General features: G+C 39.1%; 1 protein-coding gene across 1 annotated transcript in view; it reads right to left on the reverse strand.

Moving 5' to 3' along the window:
- The window catches only part of LOC118889001 (dystrophin), a 1,535,792-nt gene that overhangs the window by 55,390 nt on the left and 1,459,606 nt on the right, over positions 1-20,796 (reverse strand). Inside the window, exon 57 of the mRNA XM_036840547.1 lies at positions 1,542-1,620. Within this exon, the coding sequence (XP_036696442.1) occupies positions 1,542-1,620 (79 nt within the window). The remainder of the gene's footprint in view (positions 1-1,541; positions 1,621-20,796) is intronic.

Consider the following 20,796-nt stretch of genomic DNA (forward strand, 5'->3'; position numbering starts at 1 on the left):
ATCCAGCAATCCAACTCCTGGGCATGTATCCAGAGAAAACCATGGTTTGAAAGGATACATGCACCCCAATGTTTACTGCAGCGCTGTTTACAATAGCCAAGACATGGAAGCAACCTAAATGTCCATTGACAGATGAATGGATAAAGAAGGTGTGGTATAGATACACAATGGAATATTACTCAGCCATTAAAAAGAATGAAATAATGCCATTTGCAGCAACATGGATGGACCTGGAGATTATCATATTAAGTGAAGTAAGTCAGACAGAGAAAGACAAATATCATATGATATCACTTATATGTGAAATCTAAAAAAAAATGATACAAATGAACTGATTTACAAAGCAGAAACAGACTCACAGAATTAGAGAACTAATTTATGGTTACCGGGGGGATGGGTGGTGGAGAGCGATAGATTGGGAGGTTGGGATTGACATATACACGCTGCTATATTTAAAATAGATAACCAACAAGGACCTACTGTATAGCACAGGGAACTTTGCTCAGTATTCTGTAATAACCTAAATGGGAAAAGAACTTGAAAAATAGATACATGTATATGTAAAACTGAATCACTTTGCTGTACACCTGAAACTAACACATTGTTTTTTTTTTCTTTTTTTGAAACTAACACACTGTTAATCAAGTATACTCCAATATAAAATAAAATTTTTAAAAAAATGATGGTTAAACTCTCATACATACACATGCATGACCAGAGGGAAATACGTCAAAATGTTAACAGATATTAACCCCATGTGGTAGACGTATGACTTTTTAAATACATATATATATATATATATATATATATATATATATATACTTTTATAATCAAAGAAAGAGTAGTATAAATTAACAACACTAATCATAGGAAAACAGGAGCTTGACAATTTAATATGCATTGTTATATTTATAGGATGTTCCAATATTACACTTTCAGTTAACCAAGGCTATTCCTCTTGGTATTAATTATAAAAATATACTTAATTATAAAAGATATAATATTTATTAATAATATACAAACAATATTATAAAAATATAATTAATAAAATAGTAAAACTGGAAAATAAAAAGAATGAAGAGAGGTCAAGGATAAAAGAGGGATAAGAATAGTTAGGGAAAGAAAACAGAATGGGCTGAAGTTCCAACTTGCAGGCAGGGAGTATTTAATGAATTATATAGAGATAAAGAATTATAGATTCACAGTAATATATATTGAATCATCATATAATAATTATATGATATAAAATTATCAGCTTGATAAAGTGAACTGCTATAAGCAGAACTAAAGACTCAAAAATATTGCTGAAGTTAGCACTGGAGAATACATTGTAGGAAATAATTATGCATTAGCTGAAGGCTGGACAAAATGTTCTAATTGGTCCTCCTCTTCTTAACCTTCTGAATTTACCCACTAAGTTATATTTCAGGATGATTTGTGTCTCCAGTGCATTTCGCAGAGACAACTGTAATTCAACTCTTAATTCTTAGCCACCAAGATGCAGTGAAGAGGTTAAGCAATGAAAATTGACAATGACTTACTGGAAAGGAAGTGCTGGGATGCTGGGCCAAAGTCCCTGTGGGCTTCGTGCAGTTGCCTGACGCGGTCCTCAACAGACACCTGCGAGGAAGAGGAGAAAAATTATGTTCTCTCATCATATGTAATGAGGGGCAATTAAAACAATGTATCCTTTTTGGTAAGATCTTCTGGGCTTCTAAGGCTGGAACATTAAAACAACAATTTATAACCCTGTTTTAATATCCACTTACCACATGTGGCCTCCGAGACCCATTTTTATTAAACCAAGGCCAAACAAAAAAGATTTGCTCTTTTGACAATGTTAAAATGGGATTTTCTAAAAACACTCTACTCATTGGTGGCCACAAATGAATGACTGCTCCAATTAGTACCATCAAAAATGCAAACTCGGGCTTCCCTGGTGGCGCAGTGGTTGAGAGTCTGCCTGCCGATGCAGGGGACACGGGTTCGAGCCCTGGTCTGGGAAGATCCCACATGCCGCGGAGCAACTAGGCCCGTGAGCCACAACTACTGAGCCTGCGCGTCTGGAGCCTGTGCCCCGCAACGGGAGGGGCCGCGATGGTGAGAGGCCTGCGCACCGCGATGAAGAGTGGCCCCCACTTGCCGCAACTAGAGAAAGCCCTTGCGCAGAAACAAAGACCCATGCAGCTTAAAAAAAAAAAAAATTAAAAAAAAATGCAAAGTCTAAATCTTTCACAAAAAGGTTAGGTAGGGAGGTTGCCATTCGCTATTATACTAGGTGACTAAAGGATCTCAGAAATGATATATATTTTGTCTTAGTCTGTTGCTTTTGCCATGTTCTTAAGAATCATATTGATTGATAATTAATGGATATCGAGTGATAATCATTGATAAATTAATAAGTAACCAAAAGTTGACTGATACTTAAGTATCAAAGAAACAGAGGCAAGGTTTTAATTTAGGGTAACTATAGGGTGGATGGTGAAAATAAAGAAATTTTCAGATTTCAGATTTTATTGGACTTGGAAATTAGTGGGAAGTATACGTTTAGGTGGCATGGAATAAAGATTGCCATTCTTTTTTTTCCTATTATGTTCTTCTATAATATATTGACACAGTGTCCTTTCAGCTTAGTGAATTCCATTTTGAGTGGGGGAAAAAGGGAAGAATTTTATGGGTGAAATGGTATATTTTGTCATCTGGCATATTGCCAATTCTATATTAATGGTGGCCCCAGGCACCCTAGCTTTATAACTTTGGATCTTGATTTGGTTCTGAGCAGGCTATGCTAAACTAGAGGTTAGTCAGAGCTTGCCCAGAGCCATCAGAGCTCAAGCAGGTTCACTCTGTGGTGTGGATAACTCGCAAGAAGTAAAATACATCTTAAACTCACTGAAAAAGTGGCTCAGGTAGTCTGGTCTAACGCCAACTCTGACCTTCCCATATCAACCAATTACCTAGCCTAGATCCAGAACAATCTTCTTTTTACACGTTCTCCCTAGCCTTGTCCATCTTTGCTTGGACCAAATATTTGGAAAACCACATAGAGTTTCAAAAAAATGGAGGGTTTGCTTCACTGCGCGATGCACAGAAAACCACAAGGGACATGTGAAACCTACTTTCCCAGCCTTACCACCCTGCACTCTCAGTCAAACTCTACCTGCCTGTCCCGCGACATTCCATCCAATGTAACACTCCTGAGACTTGTTCGTGTTCTCCTTCCCTCTGGAATGCTCTTATCCCCCTTTTCTCCCATTCAAGGCTGTTATATGTTTGCCTCCTCGGCATTCGCACAGTACACGGTTTATACTTGGAGCACTTCTCTCACAGCCATTGTTTTCGTTATATGGATATGAATATCTCCTGCAATGGACTGTCAACTTCTTGATGGCAGGAACCATTCCTTGCTTATTTGTCCTCTCCTCTCCTCCCTCCCACAGGATGCACTGAACCCTGCATGTAGTAAGTGGTATAAGAAATATTTGTGTAATGACTAGTTCACCAAACCAGTGGATAAATGTGTGTCTTTGTGTGTGTGTGTGTGTGTGTGTGTGTGTGCGTGTGAGAAAGAGGAAAGAGAGAGAGGGAGAGAGAGAGATAGATACGGGAGAGTGAATGAGAATGCTCACTGACATCGACTGCATGTTGTATGTCCCTGGGTAAATTATTCTAAACTTAACTTACCTTATCATTAAAATGGGACAACAATATTTCCTACCTCATGGTGTTATTGTGGGAATTAAATAAGATGATACATGTGTTTAGCCTAGTTTCTATCACATGATAATTGCTCAATAAATGCTAGCAGCTGCTGTTACTGTTGCTATTATGGTTAACAAAGGGAGAGGAATAGGTTAGAGTGTGCAAGGCACCACATAACATACAAAAATGGCTGATATTTATTAAGCACCCTGTGCATGACAATATGAAGTAACATTTAATCTTCACAATAACTCTGTAGTAGGAAATAATATTATCTCTCCACTTCACTGATGCAGAAACTGAAGGATGAGAGGATAAAAAAACCAACCAAATGAAATGTGCCTAAGCTTAAGCAGTTAGTAAATGGGCAGATTCAGGATCCAAGCTCATTCAGTCCGGCTCTTGCTCTTAACTGCTACTCCAGAGATTAAAGTTGAAAACAGGAAGTATTGTGTAAATATTTAATATGCAGTTGGCCTTTTAATTTATTTTTAAATTAATTTATTGAAAGCAGACCTAACGTAGTGTACGCATCTATGAAACTTTTAGTCATCAGTATATTTTATGATCCAATGCAAGGTCAGTTCCTGGTCTTAAAGAATGTGATACCCTAAGACTATAGAGAAGAGCTGTAGAAGAACACATGCAAATGAATGGAATACGTAATTATTTCTAAATGCAGAATGGGTCATTTGATAAACAAATAAAGAAGAGAGAAATGTGAAAGTTTGGGGATGGGGAGGAAGGGATGGGGAGGCCATATGGGAATGGACACAGAGCAGAAATCTTTGCACATACTGAGGGGGAAATCCCCAAGGGAACATGCGGATGGCAAAGGAGCATGAACGTGCCACAGGCCATTTCCTCTGGAGACAACGTTAGTAGCTTCATAGGGACCACGTGGGTACAGGATCAGAGTCCATTATAAGCCCCTAATCTGAAGGTTGCTTCCTTCTTATACAGGGAGGGCCATGGTGGTAGTTTCCAGTGTATACCCAATTGTCAAGAATTTAAAATTAGATAAAAGTGAATCTCCATCCCTATAACTCGAACTTAAGAAAATGTATGATAGTGAGACAAAAATTAAAGATGCATCATGTAATGAAATGAAATATTCAGGAAATAGTCTTAACTAAAGAATTAAGCAGAAAATATTTCTTTTCACAAATTATCTTTGGAGAAAGGTATGGCACGGATTGAATGCACAGAATAAATAAAGAAGTAATTTTAAGAAAGAAAAACTTGAAGGCACACAAGATCCTCACAAACTGTAGCTACTTGAGAACAAAGCACTTTACTCTGTGAGCAATTAGGCAAGGAAATGAAATTTGATAACCTTTTGAAACAATAACCTCCATGCATTAGACCTTACTAACTGGATTTTTTTTAACCAATATAAAACACTATATGCGGGGCTTCCCTGGTGGCGCAGTGGTTGAGAATCTGCCTGCTAATGCAGGGGACACGGGTTCGAGCCCTGGTTTGGGAAGATCCCACATGCCGCGGAGCAACTAGGCCCGTGAGCCACAACTACTGAGCCTGCGCGTCTGGAGCCTGTGCTCCGCAACAAGAGAGGCCGCGATAGTGAGAGGCCCGCGCACCGCGATGAAGAGTGGCCCCCACTTGCCGCAACTAGAGAAAGCCCTCGCACAGAAATGAAGACCCAACACAGCCATAAATAAACAAACAAACAAACAAACAAACAAACCCAAAGTTTAAAAACAAAAAACAAAAAAGCAAAACACTATATGCAAACTAGGAAGCAAAAGCCAGAAATTTTATCCCATTACCTTGCATTCTGGCACAGTTCATTCTTTACTTGGTTAATTGTTTGTTCCCTTTTTAAGTGTATGTTAATACAAAAAGAGATATGCAATAAATGAATGCTACAGTCTTGATCTCTGGAAGCATAACGGGTTGGAGGTGAGGAATGGAAACAAGCCAAGGAAGATCTTGGGGTAGCAGAACACTGGTCTTAGAGAGGACAGTGAGATGCAGTTAGCTAGGTATGCTGCAAGCAGATGATGCAAAACAAGACACTGCAGACACTGAGGCTCAAGATTTGCCCTGAAGGCAAAGGGAACCACTGAAGATTTCTGTGAGGGGACTCATGATTTGAGAGGGAAGTTGAAGTTTAGGGAGATGAATCTGTCAGTGTAACAGATCCAAGAGGGACCTGGAGGCTGAGACCAGGTAGAGGCTGTTGCAACTGACTAGACTTGGGGTTATATGTGTTGGAATGAAGACTGTGCTGCCTGGAATGGAAAAGATGGTATAGACTGGGAGGTATTTTAAAGTCAGGAAAAACTAATCACTTTGGTGTTGGAGTGTAATTTTTGTAGAAGCAAATAAAACTTCAGGATTTCCAGTGTGGAAGACCGGGAGACTGAGGATATTGCTGATGGAAACACTAATAATTAGAAAGGGGAGGAATGGCAAATGTGCGGATGAATTCATTTGGAACATGATGAATTTGACCTAACAGTGAAACATTTAACTGGAGATGTCATGTAGAGCCAGTTAGAGAAGAGCAATCTGTCCCAGTCATTAAAGGAAGGAAACGGAAGTGAGACTGAAGAGGGTAGGACTGAGCATTAGGAAGTGAGTGGAGAAGGAAGAGGCAAAGGAGTCTAAACAATTATTTAAAGAGACAGGAAGGACCCAATTTCCCCCAAATTAATAGACCACACCTCTGTTTCCTTTCATAAAAAGAAATACAATTATAACATCCTTTTGGAAGCACACATCTTGTGTCTACTATTAGATCATAGATCAAAAAAGTTTAGAACTGGAAGAAACCTTATCTATTGATACACAAGGGTCTACTCTTTAGAACTATCCCAGATGGGCAGAAAACTGCCCTCTGCTCCATGAGTACTCAAGATCTAGTTTGCAGAATTTCTTCAGAAAAAGCATGTCAGAGGGAAAAAAAAGTCTCTTTTTTTTTTAAAAAAAAAAAAACAAATACGCTCTCTGAGGACAGGGACCCTTCTTTCTTTCCCTACTATATCCTAGTTGACAAGCACAGTACCTGGCCGATGGCAGGTGCTCGATTCATATTAGTTGAATGAATTAATGTGTAGTTTATTCAAGGATCTTCACCATAACCATTATATTTTGAATGGAGAATTTCTTTTTCAAGAGTCCCAAAACAAGTTTTTGGAAAGACCTTTCCTCCCTCCCTCCCTCCCCCCCTTCTTTCTTTCCTTCTTTTTTGATGCTCAAAGTTAAAAAAAAAAAAAGAAGAAAACCATTTAGATTCATTGTGCCTACATTAGATTTAGAAAAATTTTAAAAAGCAGTAATTTGTATGACAAACCCAGAGCCCAAATCTACTCCATATCTGTTTTATTCTAATTTTTAAATAATCATATTTGAGAGCTATGAGGACTATATATTATTCTTCTTTGCTTTCTCCTTTCTGTAGGCAGTGTACTCTTGGCAGAGGCCTCCCTTCTTTCACTTCACTAAGAAATGTCTCTCTATTCATTCAGAAGATATTTACTAGAATGTAAGTTCCTTGTCCATGTAGATTGGGACCCTGTCTGCCTTGTTCACAGTTTAGTATAGTGCCTAATACAAAGGAGATGCTCAATAAATACTCAATAAATGAGTGAATGAAAAGGCCTTTTGAGTTCCTGTTACTTTAGGCACTACACTAAGTGTGATTAAGGTATACTTGAAAGCGTAATTTTGGAGATAATGAATGAGCACCAAGTCCTTCAACTAAATTAATGATAACACACTCCATTCCCAGCTGTGACTGTTCTCCAAAGCTCAGTCAATTCCTCTGTGTATTTTGAAGAATATCTTTGTTTCCTTTTTTCTTCAAAATTGCTTTAAATAAGCCAAAAGGAGAAGAAAGAAAAAGGACAGATATCAACACTGTGGCTCCTAGTAATGATTTTAAATAAATTGATCTAAGTGCAAATATTTGTTACTTAACTTGAAGTTCTCAAGGGCTTCCAATTTCTCTTTTGACCTGCTAGTTGATTACTTTTAAGTTTTTATCTCCACTGGAGTTTTAGAAGAGCTAAAAATTCCCTCCTGATGTGGAAATACATTGTTAGACAATGTGATTCCTTCCTGGTGTCCTAGTGTTCTTGCTGGCACTACATGCATAAATCGTGTTTACTCCAGTCTTGGGAAAAGATGTAACTGGGCATGTATATTTCAATTTTCTGGGTCTCAGTTTGTTAAGACCCTTGATAGATATCCATGGGCATGCAAGAACCAGAGTTCACACCTCCACTAAGGAGCCCATAAAAATAAAACTCTCCTTGTGTTGTGATGCTAGTGAATAAACAACGCACATGCACACAAACGACTCTCTACAGTCTATTCATGAGGTTTTGTCCTGAAATTTTGCAGTTTGTACACTTCTCTGTATGCATTTATCTACTGGGGGAAGCCTTCAGAATTCATTCTTACTTCCAAATTCTTACTTGTAACACTCATAAACACGTGCCCAAACATTATCCTGAAAACTCTCCTCAGGATTTAACTTTCAGTTAAAATCCTCTTAACGAACTGTAACTCTTTTCATTTAAAATCCACTGTTCTTCTAATTGTGATTTCTTTTGAGTTGTGACTGAAAAAAACAATGCTCTGAGATAAGGTTTGGAATGAGGACGTATGATAGGTACAGCTCTGTGGCAAAACAATCTGGGCTTGTAGAATGCAAAAGTTGGCTGAATTTTCTTTTCCTTGAATTTATTTATGTGTTTTCTTGACCCTGAGACACTTCTGAGTTAAACGGAGTTTCTCGCCCTTGACTTCAGGACAGATCACAGGAAAGCAACCAGTGCTAACACGGCGCTCACTCTGAGCAGTAGCATAATTATTAGTTAATTTTGTGTGATTTATGGCATGGGTGCTAATGCGTGCCATCTGAGACCATCATCAATCCACCGCTTTTTACGTTCTTCTCTCAGAGCTTTTTTTCCCAGCTTCCAAATTGGTACTTCTGCGCTGATTCCCGTCTTCTTAATCTCTGATTCCTTTTCTTATTCCTACCTTTCTCTTTCCTCTCTCCTGCACCCACCCTTCCACTTGCTCTTCCCAGCTGTGTCCTGTACAACTTCCCAGAAGAGCACACAAACTCTGCTGAGGCAAACAGAGAGCGCGTAACATGAAGTGGCTGTGCGTCCCTGCAAGGCAGGTGGGGCAGGATGTGAACAGGAACCCCAGCCTAGAGCCAGCCCGGCGCTTCTTCAGGAACATTAGTCCTCTAATTCTGACGAACTCCTCCAACCACTGGAAAGCAAGGGAGGACAAAACAGCAAGTCCTTTGTCCACTGTTAAGCTTTTAGCTTTCACCTCACCGATTTCTAAAACGCACCTTGGAAGTCTGTTTATTAGTTTTCGTGCTCATGTAGCTGCCTCATTCTGTGATAATGGAGTCAGGTTATATCAACATTATGTTGACTTCATAGACCCGAGTACCTTAAGGGTATCATTAATTTTAATTTAGAAAAGCAGCAATCAACGTCCTTATCCTGCTTCATTTGTCAAAATCTTTAGTTTTTGTTACATCTACACACTGTTATGAAAAAAATGTGCTGGGAAGCATAGAGATCATAGGAAGCATTTCTTCTGCTCTTTGTTTCTTGTCTTAAAGAGACAAAGGGTGAATTACTCTGCTTGGATGATGTAACTTGATGCAGATTTTATCTTAAAAAATAGGTTTCCTTTAAAAACCTTTCCTAATGTATCTCATGATTTGGAGCAGGAACCAAAGTCAAGTGGCTCGCACCTCACCACACCAATACGTTTAAATCATTTACAGTTCAGCTTCAGCTATTTATTCTTGAGCTTTATTTATTCCACATTTGGAAGATATCATTCTCACAAAAATTTTCCTTTCTAGTGGCATTTTGGGTCATAAGTAGCATAATGCTCGCATGGGAATGACATAATTATACCTCTTGGTACTAGAACACAGGGGTGTTCCCAAGGACCAGAAGTGGCAATTTGAAATAATTATCAAGGGGATAAAACAGAACTGGTATCATCTGGGGGGAAAAAAGACAACGCATATAGCAGTTAGCAAATTCATACTAAAAGATGACTAAAGCAGGGTGAAATCTTGAAGATAAATGAAAAAAGAAAGACCACCAGAATAAACATTTTTTTTTAGCTCAATGGCAAAATCCTTAAATTTCGAGTAATAATACACTTGTAGATTTTCAGTTTGGTCTACTAATCACCTTGACAATGATGGCTGGGAGGGAGAATTTGCTGAAGTATGAGCGCAGCAATCTTAACCAAGGAAATCAACACCCCTGAAATCCCACGCTATCCTCACAGCATTTCCAAAGCTTCCTGACCATGACTCCCTTCACAGTCAATCTGACCACATATGAAAGAACCTTGTCTGCCACCAGCCCCTGTTTCCAGTTGCCAGCTCTCCTCCTCCAGGCCACTGAAAAGCGCCTTTCTTTTCCGTCACTGATGCAGAGCTGCTAAACCAGTATCAGGCTGTTCTCTACAAATCAATTAACCGGAAGATGTCATCTACTGTATTTCCCAGTCCTGCAACGTTTGGTCCTTCTCACTTTTTTGCGTATCAGGAAAAGAGGCGCAAGTTGAATAAGTAAGTACACTTCATGCTTCTAAATAAAGGACAGAAGATGGGGCGATGCAATTCTATTGTTTCTCAGTGTACATTTGTCAGAACTGGAGCTGAAACTCTGACGTATATTCGCTCCCTCTCAGTCTATACAGTCTCCCGCTCAGCCTTCTGGACACTCCCCCTGCCTCCCCTCCCCCTTCGCTCCATCTCACCCCAACCCCGAGGTGGTGTGTCAGCTCCGTGAACAGTCCTAAGACTTCCCTGAACTATTCGGGATAGTTTCACTTCAAATCTAAAGGAAAGCTATTTTTTTTAATGTGGCTTTACACAGTGCAGAAAACTACAGGGAAAAAAAATCCAAAATACAATGTGATCTTTTATAGGAGAAATAAAAGATTGAATTTCTAGGTCATCATAGAAGTAGGTATTCTTCCTTAAGCAAAAATCTGAGATACTTTATGAGGTTCTTCCTTTCACTAAAGCAAGAAATCCTAAAATCCATCAGGATACATGCACTGTACACCTTGACTTTCTTTTTAATCCTCAAGTGAAACCAAGACAGTAAAGTGTAATAAAAATGCATATAGCCCCAGGCTTTCTGCCTCAGCAAAGAGAGAAAAAATAAGCTTCTTGACTTAATATATCTACTGTGAATAATCAGCCACTGCATTTTGGGATCTTGCTTTATAATTTTAACGTATAGCAGTGAACTCCATGTTCGTGGTGTGACAAGAATACAGGATTTTTTTTCTTTCTTTTAAAAAGAGATTTTCTCCCTATTTTCCAAAACAGATATATGTGTCAACTCAAGAGAAACAAAAATGGGAGGGGGAAATCTTTTGATTTTTAGTAATACATTTTCTGCATTATTACCTGAAGTTGTCAGTGAAGGGCGGACAAGGTGAGACAGGGGTCCTAGGCTGTGTAATGACAGGGCTAACATTTGGGTTGGAAGTTTTCTCAGTTCCCTTCCCAGATGTTTCGCCTGTCTTTCCCAAGTACTGGTTCTTAGCTGATTAATAAATATCCCTAGGAAGATCAATGATAGCTCACAACAGGCTGCTAGTACTACAGCTGTATTTGCATTTTAAGAGCAACTTTAATTAAATAATTAAACAATTAATTACTCAAATACTTATTGAGCGCTTATAAGGCACTCTGCTAGGAGAGAAAGGAGAAAAAAAATAAAGAAGAAAATAAGGAGCCTATTTTAAATGAATTTATGGTTTAGTTGTTTATAAATAAGATTTTAATGTAGGGCAGTCATTCACTGATTTGACAGAGTATCACAACTACCTGGAAAGTCTTTTAAAAATACAGATTCGTAGCTCATCTCTAGAATTTCTGTCTTAGTCTATCTGGGGCTAGGGCTTGAGAATCTGTACTTTCTTTAAAGCTCTACCGATTCTGACATATAGTCTGTTTTTGGAGCCACTGGTATAGTGGGAAGGCTATCAGTCCTACCGGTCAAGAAGACCTGAGTTGGAATCCTCTACTAGCTATTTGACCTTCAGCATCTTATCTAATAGCCTATAAGCATTAGTTTCCTTATCTGTAAACAGAAATACCGAATAACAGCAACAGTGACAGCAGTAGCAATAGCTAACATTTATAGAGCACTTACTACATTCCAAGCGCTGTTTTAAGAGCTTTATAGGTATATCTCATTGAAGCCTTTCCTATCCTAAAGTAAACTTGACGAGAGCAGGACTTGGTCTATTTCACTCACGGCTGTATCCCCAGGATCCAGGTCAGTGCCCATCTCTTAGTATGTATCCAACTAAATACTTGAAAGAATGAACAACACAGTGAGGAAGGTACTCCTATTTATGACCATTTTATAGACGATGAAACTAGTGTACAGAGAATGGGATGTTGTAAAGTACATGGCTGGAGAGTCTATTTCTTAGCACTCAGTAGATGCTCACTCCTTTCTTTTCCTGGGAACTGTGCTAAAAGCACTAAAAGAAGCATACATAGCTATGGGGCTTACAGAGTATCTGAACTGAATTAACGAAGGAATGAAGCTTATAAGCTGGGCCTTCAAAGTTGGGTAAGGTTTTGATGGGCAAAAACAGAAGAAACATTCTGTGTGGCAAGAGCAGAATGAACAATTTTTTTGGCACTAGTAAAGGCCCAGATGTGGGGTATAAACAGAGGGAGAGCTGAAGAATATCAGGCTGGAAATGTGGCTTGGAGTCAGCCCAGAGCAGTACTTGACTGTCAGGTTTAAGAGCAGAGACTTCATTTCATTTTTCATGGGAAGGCATTCAAATATTTTTATAAATTATTACTTTAAAAATTTACTTTTATTTCTTTTTAATGCATTCACATGATAACAAAATTCAAGAACAATAAAAATCTTTAAAATGTGAGTTTCCCATTCACCATATCCTTCTAGCCATCTTCCTTCCCAGCCTGGTGGCAGCTACTGCTAACATTTTCATATTCTACATAAATTTTTTTAAATAAAGAAATACCACGGTCAGAGCAGTGTTTTAGGGTGAACTGAAGCATGGAGAAAGTGATAAAAGGATAAGTTGCCAGAAAAACCCCCAAGAGATGAGGACATGATGGGTTAAACGTAAGGGTACCAGAAGGAAGGAAGAGTCAAGGAAACTTCAGACTTTCATCCTAGGTGACGATGAGATGTGTAAAAATCGGGAGGAACCACTGGCGTGTTGGGGCACAGTTTGATATGATAACTAACCCCAAACAGTAAATCAAAAACGGTTGGACAAAGACTAGATGGAATGATGGAAAAATCATGAGGGGGGTGGCAGTGAATTCTCTTCAAAGCCCCTCACATCATTTATCCCGATGGTTAGCAAGACTCCTACAATGGCTTGGGTAGAAATATTGTATTTTCCTAAAAAAAAGAACACCTGAAAAGCATTTAATAGCATCTGCTACAAGGTAAGTACTGAGTAAAGAGTAGCTGTTACTTATTTGTATTAAAAAGTGGGTGTCAGGGGCTTCCCTGGTGGCGCAGTGGTTAAGAATCCGCCTGCCGGTGCAAGGGACACAGGTTCGAGCCCTGGTCCCGGAGGATACCACATGCCACGGAGCGGCTGGGCCCGTGAGCCACAATTGCTGAGCCTGCGCGTCTGGAGCCTGTGCTCCACAGCAGGAGAGGCCGCGATAGTGAGAGGCCCGCGCACTGCGATGAGGAGTGGCCCCCACTTGCCGCAACTGGAGAAAGCCCTCGCACAGGAACTAAGACCCAACACAGCCATAAATAAATAAATAAATAAAATAAAATTTAAAAAAAGTGGGTGTCAGAGCAGAATAGGCATGGGTGCATTGGGCAGACACATCTCTGGGGGAAGTTCCTTATCTAGCTGGCTTCTTTTATAGTAAATACTCAAGTTGGCCAGTTGGGGAGAGCTAGGCAATTTCTGTCCTTTGGCAGGACCGAAACAAGTCTAGAGTGGAGAGCATGAGAGGTGAGCTTAGTAATCAATTATTCCCCAAGCATTTTCAAGTGCTGTTATATACACTGTCCTGTGTGTTCATCTTGTGGAGGATAGCAAAGATGGAACATGAGAAATCCCTGCTCTCGAGGACCTTGGGTCTTGTAGGAAGAAGACTGCACATGGGAGAAATTAGAGAGTCTTTAAGTGCTAGTCTGTGTGTTACTGACCAATAAGAGCATTATGAATTTCCAGAAGTAAGGAAGCAATGAGGCCTGGAACAATCTGGGAGGCTTCCGGAAGGGGGTGACACAAAACACCATGGACCTAGATCAGACTCAGAGTCTATGTAGCTTAGCATCTCATGTCCATTGAGGAGTACTTTTGGAACAGGCATTTTGTATGCCATTAGTGACATAATCTTAATGGATTAGAGATTCCCAAGATTTCAAATGGTGTCACTTACACTGTTGATTATTTTGTTTTATTTTGGTAAGCAACAATTCATCATTCTCCCTTCTTTTATTTTTTATTTTTATTTTTTAGATTTTTTTTGATGTGGACCATTTTTAAAGTCTTTATTGAATTTATCGCAATATTGCTTCTGTTTTATGTTTTGGTTTTTTGGCCGCGAGGCATGTGGGGTTTTAGCTCCCCGACCAGGGATCTAACCCGCACTCCCTGCACTGGAAGGCGAAGTCTTAACCACTGGACCGCCAGGGAAGTCCCTCCCTTCTTTAAAACATTTCACATTTGTTTGGAAAGAGCTTTCAAAATATAGTTATTAAAATAGTTTGTTTTCTTGTCTGTTCCTCACTGCATCATAATTTTTTTTATGGTTATGTGAATATAGATGGTTGGATATAAAAGTACTTAATAATTTTGTGTTTAGAGAAAAAGAGTGGCTTTTACATGAGTAAAGATCTGGTATCACTATGTTCATACTTGAAAATGATTTCTTTGTACTGATAACAAACTTTCTTCTAGACTTTTCGAAAGTAATGTTAAACTTCATATATAGAACTTTGAACATCTAGTCCTTGATCTAGGATTGAACACACGTTTCACATCTTGGAGAAAACTTTTTTTTTTTTTGGTTAGCTGATCTTTTTATCCCTTCAGGCATTAACCAGTCTTTTTATTTTCTTAGCAGCAGCTCTGGAGAGAAATTCCCTGAAGCCTAAAGCATCTATTGGATGGTTCAAAATGTATAGTGCTAAAAGTTTGCTTTTGTTGTGTTATTCTTTTAGCAGAAATACCACAAAGAGAAACACATTCTTGCATATGAAGGCATACTGCGGTAAATATTCACTTATTTCACTCTTAAATTTGAACTTTTCCATATTTCAATCTGAGCTGGCATTGAGATTCAACTTTGTAGTGTACAAAAAGTAAGAATACATCAGAGTAAACTTTCAGACTAAACATATCTATAGTCCAAGGATATTTAAACAGACCAGAAACAAATTAGTACTTTTGAAATAACACTTTCATAAGGCAATTAACATGCTAAACACGGATGATTCTTATCTAGTCACCAAAGCAAAGTCTTTAAGGATGTTAAATACTAAATAGTATGTAAGTTAAGTCAAATTACTATTTGTCTTAAAACCATAATTTTCTAAAAATCCAGGATTTAGAAATTTCACTAATTCAATCTAGTCTTTCTGTCCAAAAGTTAAATGAGTTGGATGGAATCTCAGTAACAAGTACTGACAGATGCAAATAAGAACAAAAAAGTCACTATTAAGAATTTACCAAAGATGAAAGGTTTTCATGGCCTTTCTCAGTACATATGTGCACATAAGATATGTATCTTTATCTATGGAACAAGGTTTCTCTACTTTGGCACTACTGACCCTTGACCTGGATAATTCTTTGTTGTTCTATCCTGTGTGCTAGAAGATGTCTAGCAGCATCCCTGACCCCTGCCCACTAGATGCCAGGAGCACCGCTTCCCCAGCTGTGATAACCAAAAATGCCTCCAGACATTGCCATGTACCCTGGGGGACAAAAATTGCCCCCGGGTTGAGAACAACTGGTCTATATTAACCTTCACTCTCTACTTCATATACATGATGATATGGATGTTTGAGGTAAGACCTGAGTTCCATTCTACAACTCTTAACTAGTGAGGAAGGAAAAGTAACAGTCCCAAGTTATATACAGACTGTCCTCAGGTCTGCCCAATTAAGGACCCCCATCTACTTGGCAATTTTTGCTCTGGAGCTCCCCATCAGGCCCAGACTTCATAAGATCTGCATTATGATCTAATGGCTCCCCCCTGCTTAGTCCTGCTTCAGCCCCTTTTTCTTCACAATAAATCTATCTTGGCATCTGTTTCCTGGAGGGCCTAACCTGCAACATCAATCAGTTAATCAGAGCATTCCATTCCCTTAGCCGAGATGGGCACAGGACTCCATCTGGGCCACTGAGAGTCAGGCCCAAGCAGTTTTTAAACTCCTGGGTGAGAGTAGCTTGCCCTCTCTCTTTTTCTGCTGGAAATGTTGATGCTAAGAGCGGAGCAGGAGAGCCTGCCTGAAAACCTCCACTGCCACGGTCACCCTTTTTTCCCTTGACTCATCGGAGTTGAGTTTTCTGTCACAGCCAAGAGTCCAACCTAATACACTTTATAATAAAGGGAAAACTACAGAAACATTTAAGAAAATTCACATTGAGCCTAGAAATGGTTACAAATGAACTCATCACAATGATTATTAAGAGCTAGGTAGACAAGTTGTTCAAGAATTGCAAAGGGTTCCACCTTTTAAAATCTCAAGATACTTCATAAAAAGGTGAGAGGGGGCAGAATTATACCCATTATAGTATAATGATTTTACCAATTGCTGTATTAATTCTTGGAAGATTTTCTCCAGTCTCATCATGGAGAAATAATGGCTACAGAATACTAGATAGTAGCTGCCACTAGGTCATCAGTACAAGTTAGTTTCTATTTCCTATCATGAGGCTTTAGGCAAACTTGGCTGGACTCCTACCCAGCACTGCACCCCTTCTTATTTCCCATTCTTTGCTGCTGATATTAGGAAAAGAGAACATATTCATGAGTATAATACTTGATTTGAACCAATCTGTCAGGCTTAAGAATATTTCAATAATGTGTGTGCATTTAAGACTGTGAAGTATGCCCATTTCAGTACTTTTTTTTTTAATAGAAAGATTTGTTTGAAAACTGAAAGCCACATTTTTCCACTCGAAGTTTTTTTTTTTTTTTAAAGTAATTTATTTTTTTTATTTTTATTTTTTTTAAATTAATTTATTTATTTGTGGCTGTGTTGGGCCTTCGTTTCTGTGCGAGGGCTTTCTCTAGTTGCAGCGAGCGGGGGCCACTCTTCATCGCGGTGTGCGGGCCTCTCACTATCGCGGCCTCTCTTGTTGCGGAGCACAGGCTCCAGACGCGCAGGCTCAGTAGTTGTGGCTCACGGGCTTAGCTGCTCCGCGGCATGTGGGATCTTCCCAGACCAGGGCTCGAACCCGTGTCTCCTGCATTGGCAGGCAGATTCTCAACCACTGCGCCACCAGGGAAGCCCCCACTCGAAGTTTTTTAAAAGCTTCATTTGTGAAAAGCAGCACTGACCAGAGCTGCTGGGGATCATTAGTGGGAGCTGGAGCTTCAAAGGAGTTTCCGTGTTAGGAAAAGGTACTTGGACATTTTAGCTAAGCTGCTGACCACCTGGGATTTGGTCATTTAAAAGGATGTTAGTTTTCAGTTCTTTTAGATTCCACATGTAAGTGAGATCATACAGCACTTGTCTTTCTCTGTATGACTTATCTCACTTAGCATAATGTCCTCAAGGTCCATCCATGTTGCTGCAAATGGCAGAATTTCCTTCTTTCTCATGGCTGAGTAGTATTCCATAAAAAGGTGGGGGAATGGGAGAGATGTTGTTTAAGGGTATATCCTTGCAACTAGTAGGAAAATAAGTCCTGGAGATCTAATACATAGCACAGTGATTACAGACAACAAAACAGTATTATAAACAATCAACTTGCTAAGAGACTAGATTTTAATAGTTCCCAATACCAGAAGAAATGATCATTATGTGATACAATAGAGGTATTAGCCAACACTACTATGGCAATCATATTGCAACATAAATGTATCAAATTAATACATTGTGTACTTTAAACGTAAGGTTGTATGTCAAATACAATTCAATAAAAAAAAAACGAATAAAACGGTGCTAGTTGTTGACAGACTGACCTAATAGATACCCTTTATGCCTTAACAAAATTCTTTTAAGAGATTTGTATTAGGGGCTCCCTATTAAAACAAAGGCTTAGACAGCTGTCTTTTTACTCTGTTTAGCAGGAGTATCTTGTACTTTTTTTTTTTATTGAAATGTAGTTGACATACAATATTATGCTAATTTCAGGTGTACTACACAGTGATTCGACATTTACATCCATTATGAAATGATCACCATGATATGTCTAGTAACCACCTGTCCCCTACAAAGTTATTACAGTATTATTGACCATATTCCTTTATGCTGTAGGTTACATCCCCATGACTTATTTATTTTATAACTGGAGGTTTGTACCTCCCAATCCCCTTTACCTGATTCGCCCAACCCCACGCCTCTTTTCCCTCTGACAACCACTCATTTGTTCCCTACATCTATGAGTCTGTTTTCATCTGGTTTTGTTTTCAGTTTTTTTAGATTCCACATATAAGTGAGATCATATGGTATTTGTCTTTCTCTGTCTGACTTATTTTTCTTAGCATGATACCCTCTAGAACCATCCATGTTGTCACAAATGGCAAGTTTTCTTTTTTCTTTATGGCTGAGTAATACTCCATTGTGTGTGTATATACCACATCTTCTTTATCCATTCATCTGTCGATGGACACTTAGGTTGCTTCCATATCTTGGCTATTGTGAATAACGCTACAATAAACATTGGGGTGCATGTATCTTTTTGAATTAGTGTTTTTGTTTTCTTTGGGTAAATACCCAGAAGTGAAATTGCTGGATTATATGGTAGTTCTACTTTTAATTTTTTGAGGAACCCCTATACTGTTTTCCATAGTGGAGGTGCCTTACATTTTCTAACATCGTTTCCACTAACAATCTACCACAACACCAAGATATTCCTCACCTCTTGGCTGGAGAGTTTGGTGTCTTGGTCAGCTCTTCTGTTCTGGAGACAGCAGTGACACACGTGGGTGAACGAGGCCACCCACACTGCTTGTCTGGGTCTGAATCAATGAAAGAAGAACTTACATCCATTTTCTCTCAGACTGGGAGAGTCCAGGAAACAAATAAGCCACACAACAGAAATGCTGCCCAGTTGCACAGGGAGTTGCTCTTATCGAGCGGTTGCACAACAGTTTAGGTTTTAAACTCTTTTACAATCACTAGTTACTGGCAGGCACTCTGTTGAAAGAAGCAGAGAACTCTAAGCTGGGTTTTGAACAAAGAAACATTTCTGGAAGTGACTCTTTTTGTTTTTTCCCCCAAATGCCTATGACCAAAAGGCTTTCTGAATATGATTTTAATTGCAAAAGGACCGAGTCACGGGCTCCTTGTGTTTCTTTAGATGCTAATCATATTACTTAGAGAGCTGGCAGAGGTCCTGGAGTTCTCAGGCTATGCACCACTGATAACACAAACTGCAGGCACAGGAGCAGAACGATCTGAGGGAGAAGAATGGTATCTGAGACCCTGGAATGTGGCTTTGAACCACCGTAGAACTTACTGGAAATGGATTAGGAGAACACCACTGAGCAAAAGGCCATTCTGTTATTCTTAAGACTTCCCCACCCCCTCAAAAAATAAAAAGGGGGGGGGGTGGAAAGTAGAAGGGAGTTGGTAGAGGTGAAAGGATAAAAAATTTTGGTCTTTGTCTTGGTAAAGACAATGCAATTCAGTTTACTGCCCACTCATTCCTCTTAGAAGCTTTTCACCTTCATTTTAAATGTTTGCATTTAATCTGTGTAATAATCACTGCATTTCCCCTTCAGTATCCTTTTGTATTTTTGTGTGTGTGCGTGTGCGCTATAGTCTATTCCTATCTTTCCTTGATTCTTTATCTTCTAAGCCATTTTTCTCCTTTCTTATTGCTCTATTTAATGTTTCCCTTCTGTTACAGCATAACTGCCTTTTCCCTCCATCTATATCTCTAAATTAGGGGGTCTTCCTTCCTTTTCTGTGCGGCACCCTCTCTTCAGCATGATGTCTTCACTTTTCTCTATTGTAGTCTCTTTTGTGATTGGCCAATAGCAAAATGAAACATACTAGAATCCAATTCTAAAAGCACTTTAGAAGGATGGAATCTTATCATTTACTCCCTGAATCACTATCATCAGTATAGTTGGCGCAGAAGGGTATTCCATTTTGGGGCTCATTGGATAAGTATGAGTTCAACCTGGCAGCCGTAAAATAACAGGGGGGGAAATTTGCTCCTTTCCTCCCTTATAGCTCAGAAGTTTGTGACTGACCTTGATTCTTTATTTCTAATTATGCCCTGCGGAAAAATAACAATTTTTTTCATTGGTATTGTATAGGGCCTCAGTTTTTCCTGGGCCTTTCATGAAGAGCAGTACGATTTCCCTTTCGTTTTACAGATTATGCAATTTAATTTTGGAAAATTAAACTACATGTCCAAGGGAGGATTCAACATTTCCGGAGAACCTAGCATTTTGTGTCTCCCAGAAGACTAAAATTAGATCCTGTTTTAACGACTGTCCCTGCAACAGTGAGTTCCACGTAATGAGAATGTTTCCATGTTCCTGCTGACAGACCACTTACTACTATTTGCTGATGTGGGTCTGATGAATTCCGACAATCAACAATAATAATCGTATAAACATTAACATTCATCGACTGCTTGCTTTGTGCCAGGCACTGCGCAAAGTGCTTTTTAATGATTATTTCTTTTGATCTTCCCAATAACCCCATGTGTTAAGAATACAAACGCTCTGGCACATCAGAATTATTCACATCTGACGGTTGATGTAATATAGATTTTTAAAACTGTCTAGTAAGCTCCTATAGCACTTATTGTACTTATTCTCCATCCCACTCCGATGACACCCTGCTTTGAATTCTGGTATTATTATTTGCTTCATGCACGGAATATTAA

The sequence above is a fragment of the Balaenoptera musculus genome, chromosome X (genome assembly GCF_009873245.2).
Source record: "Balaenoptera musculus isolate JJ_BM4_2016_0621 chromosome X, mBalMus1.pri.v3, whole genome shotgun sequence".
NCBI classification, from domain to species: Eukaryota; Metazoa; Chordata; class Mammalia; order Artiodactyla; family Balaenopteridae; genus Balaenoptera; species Balaenoptera musculus.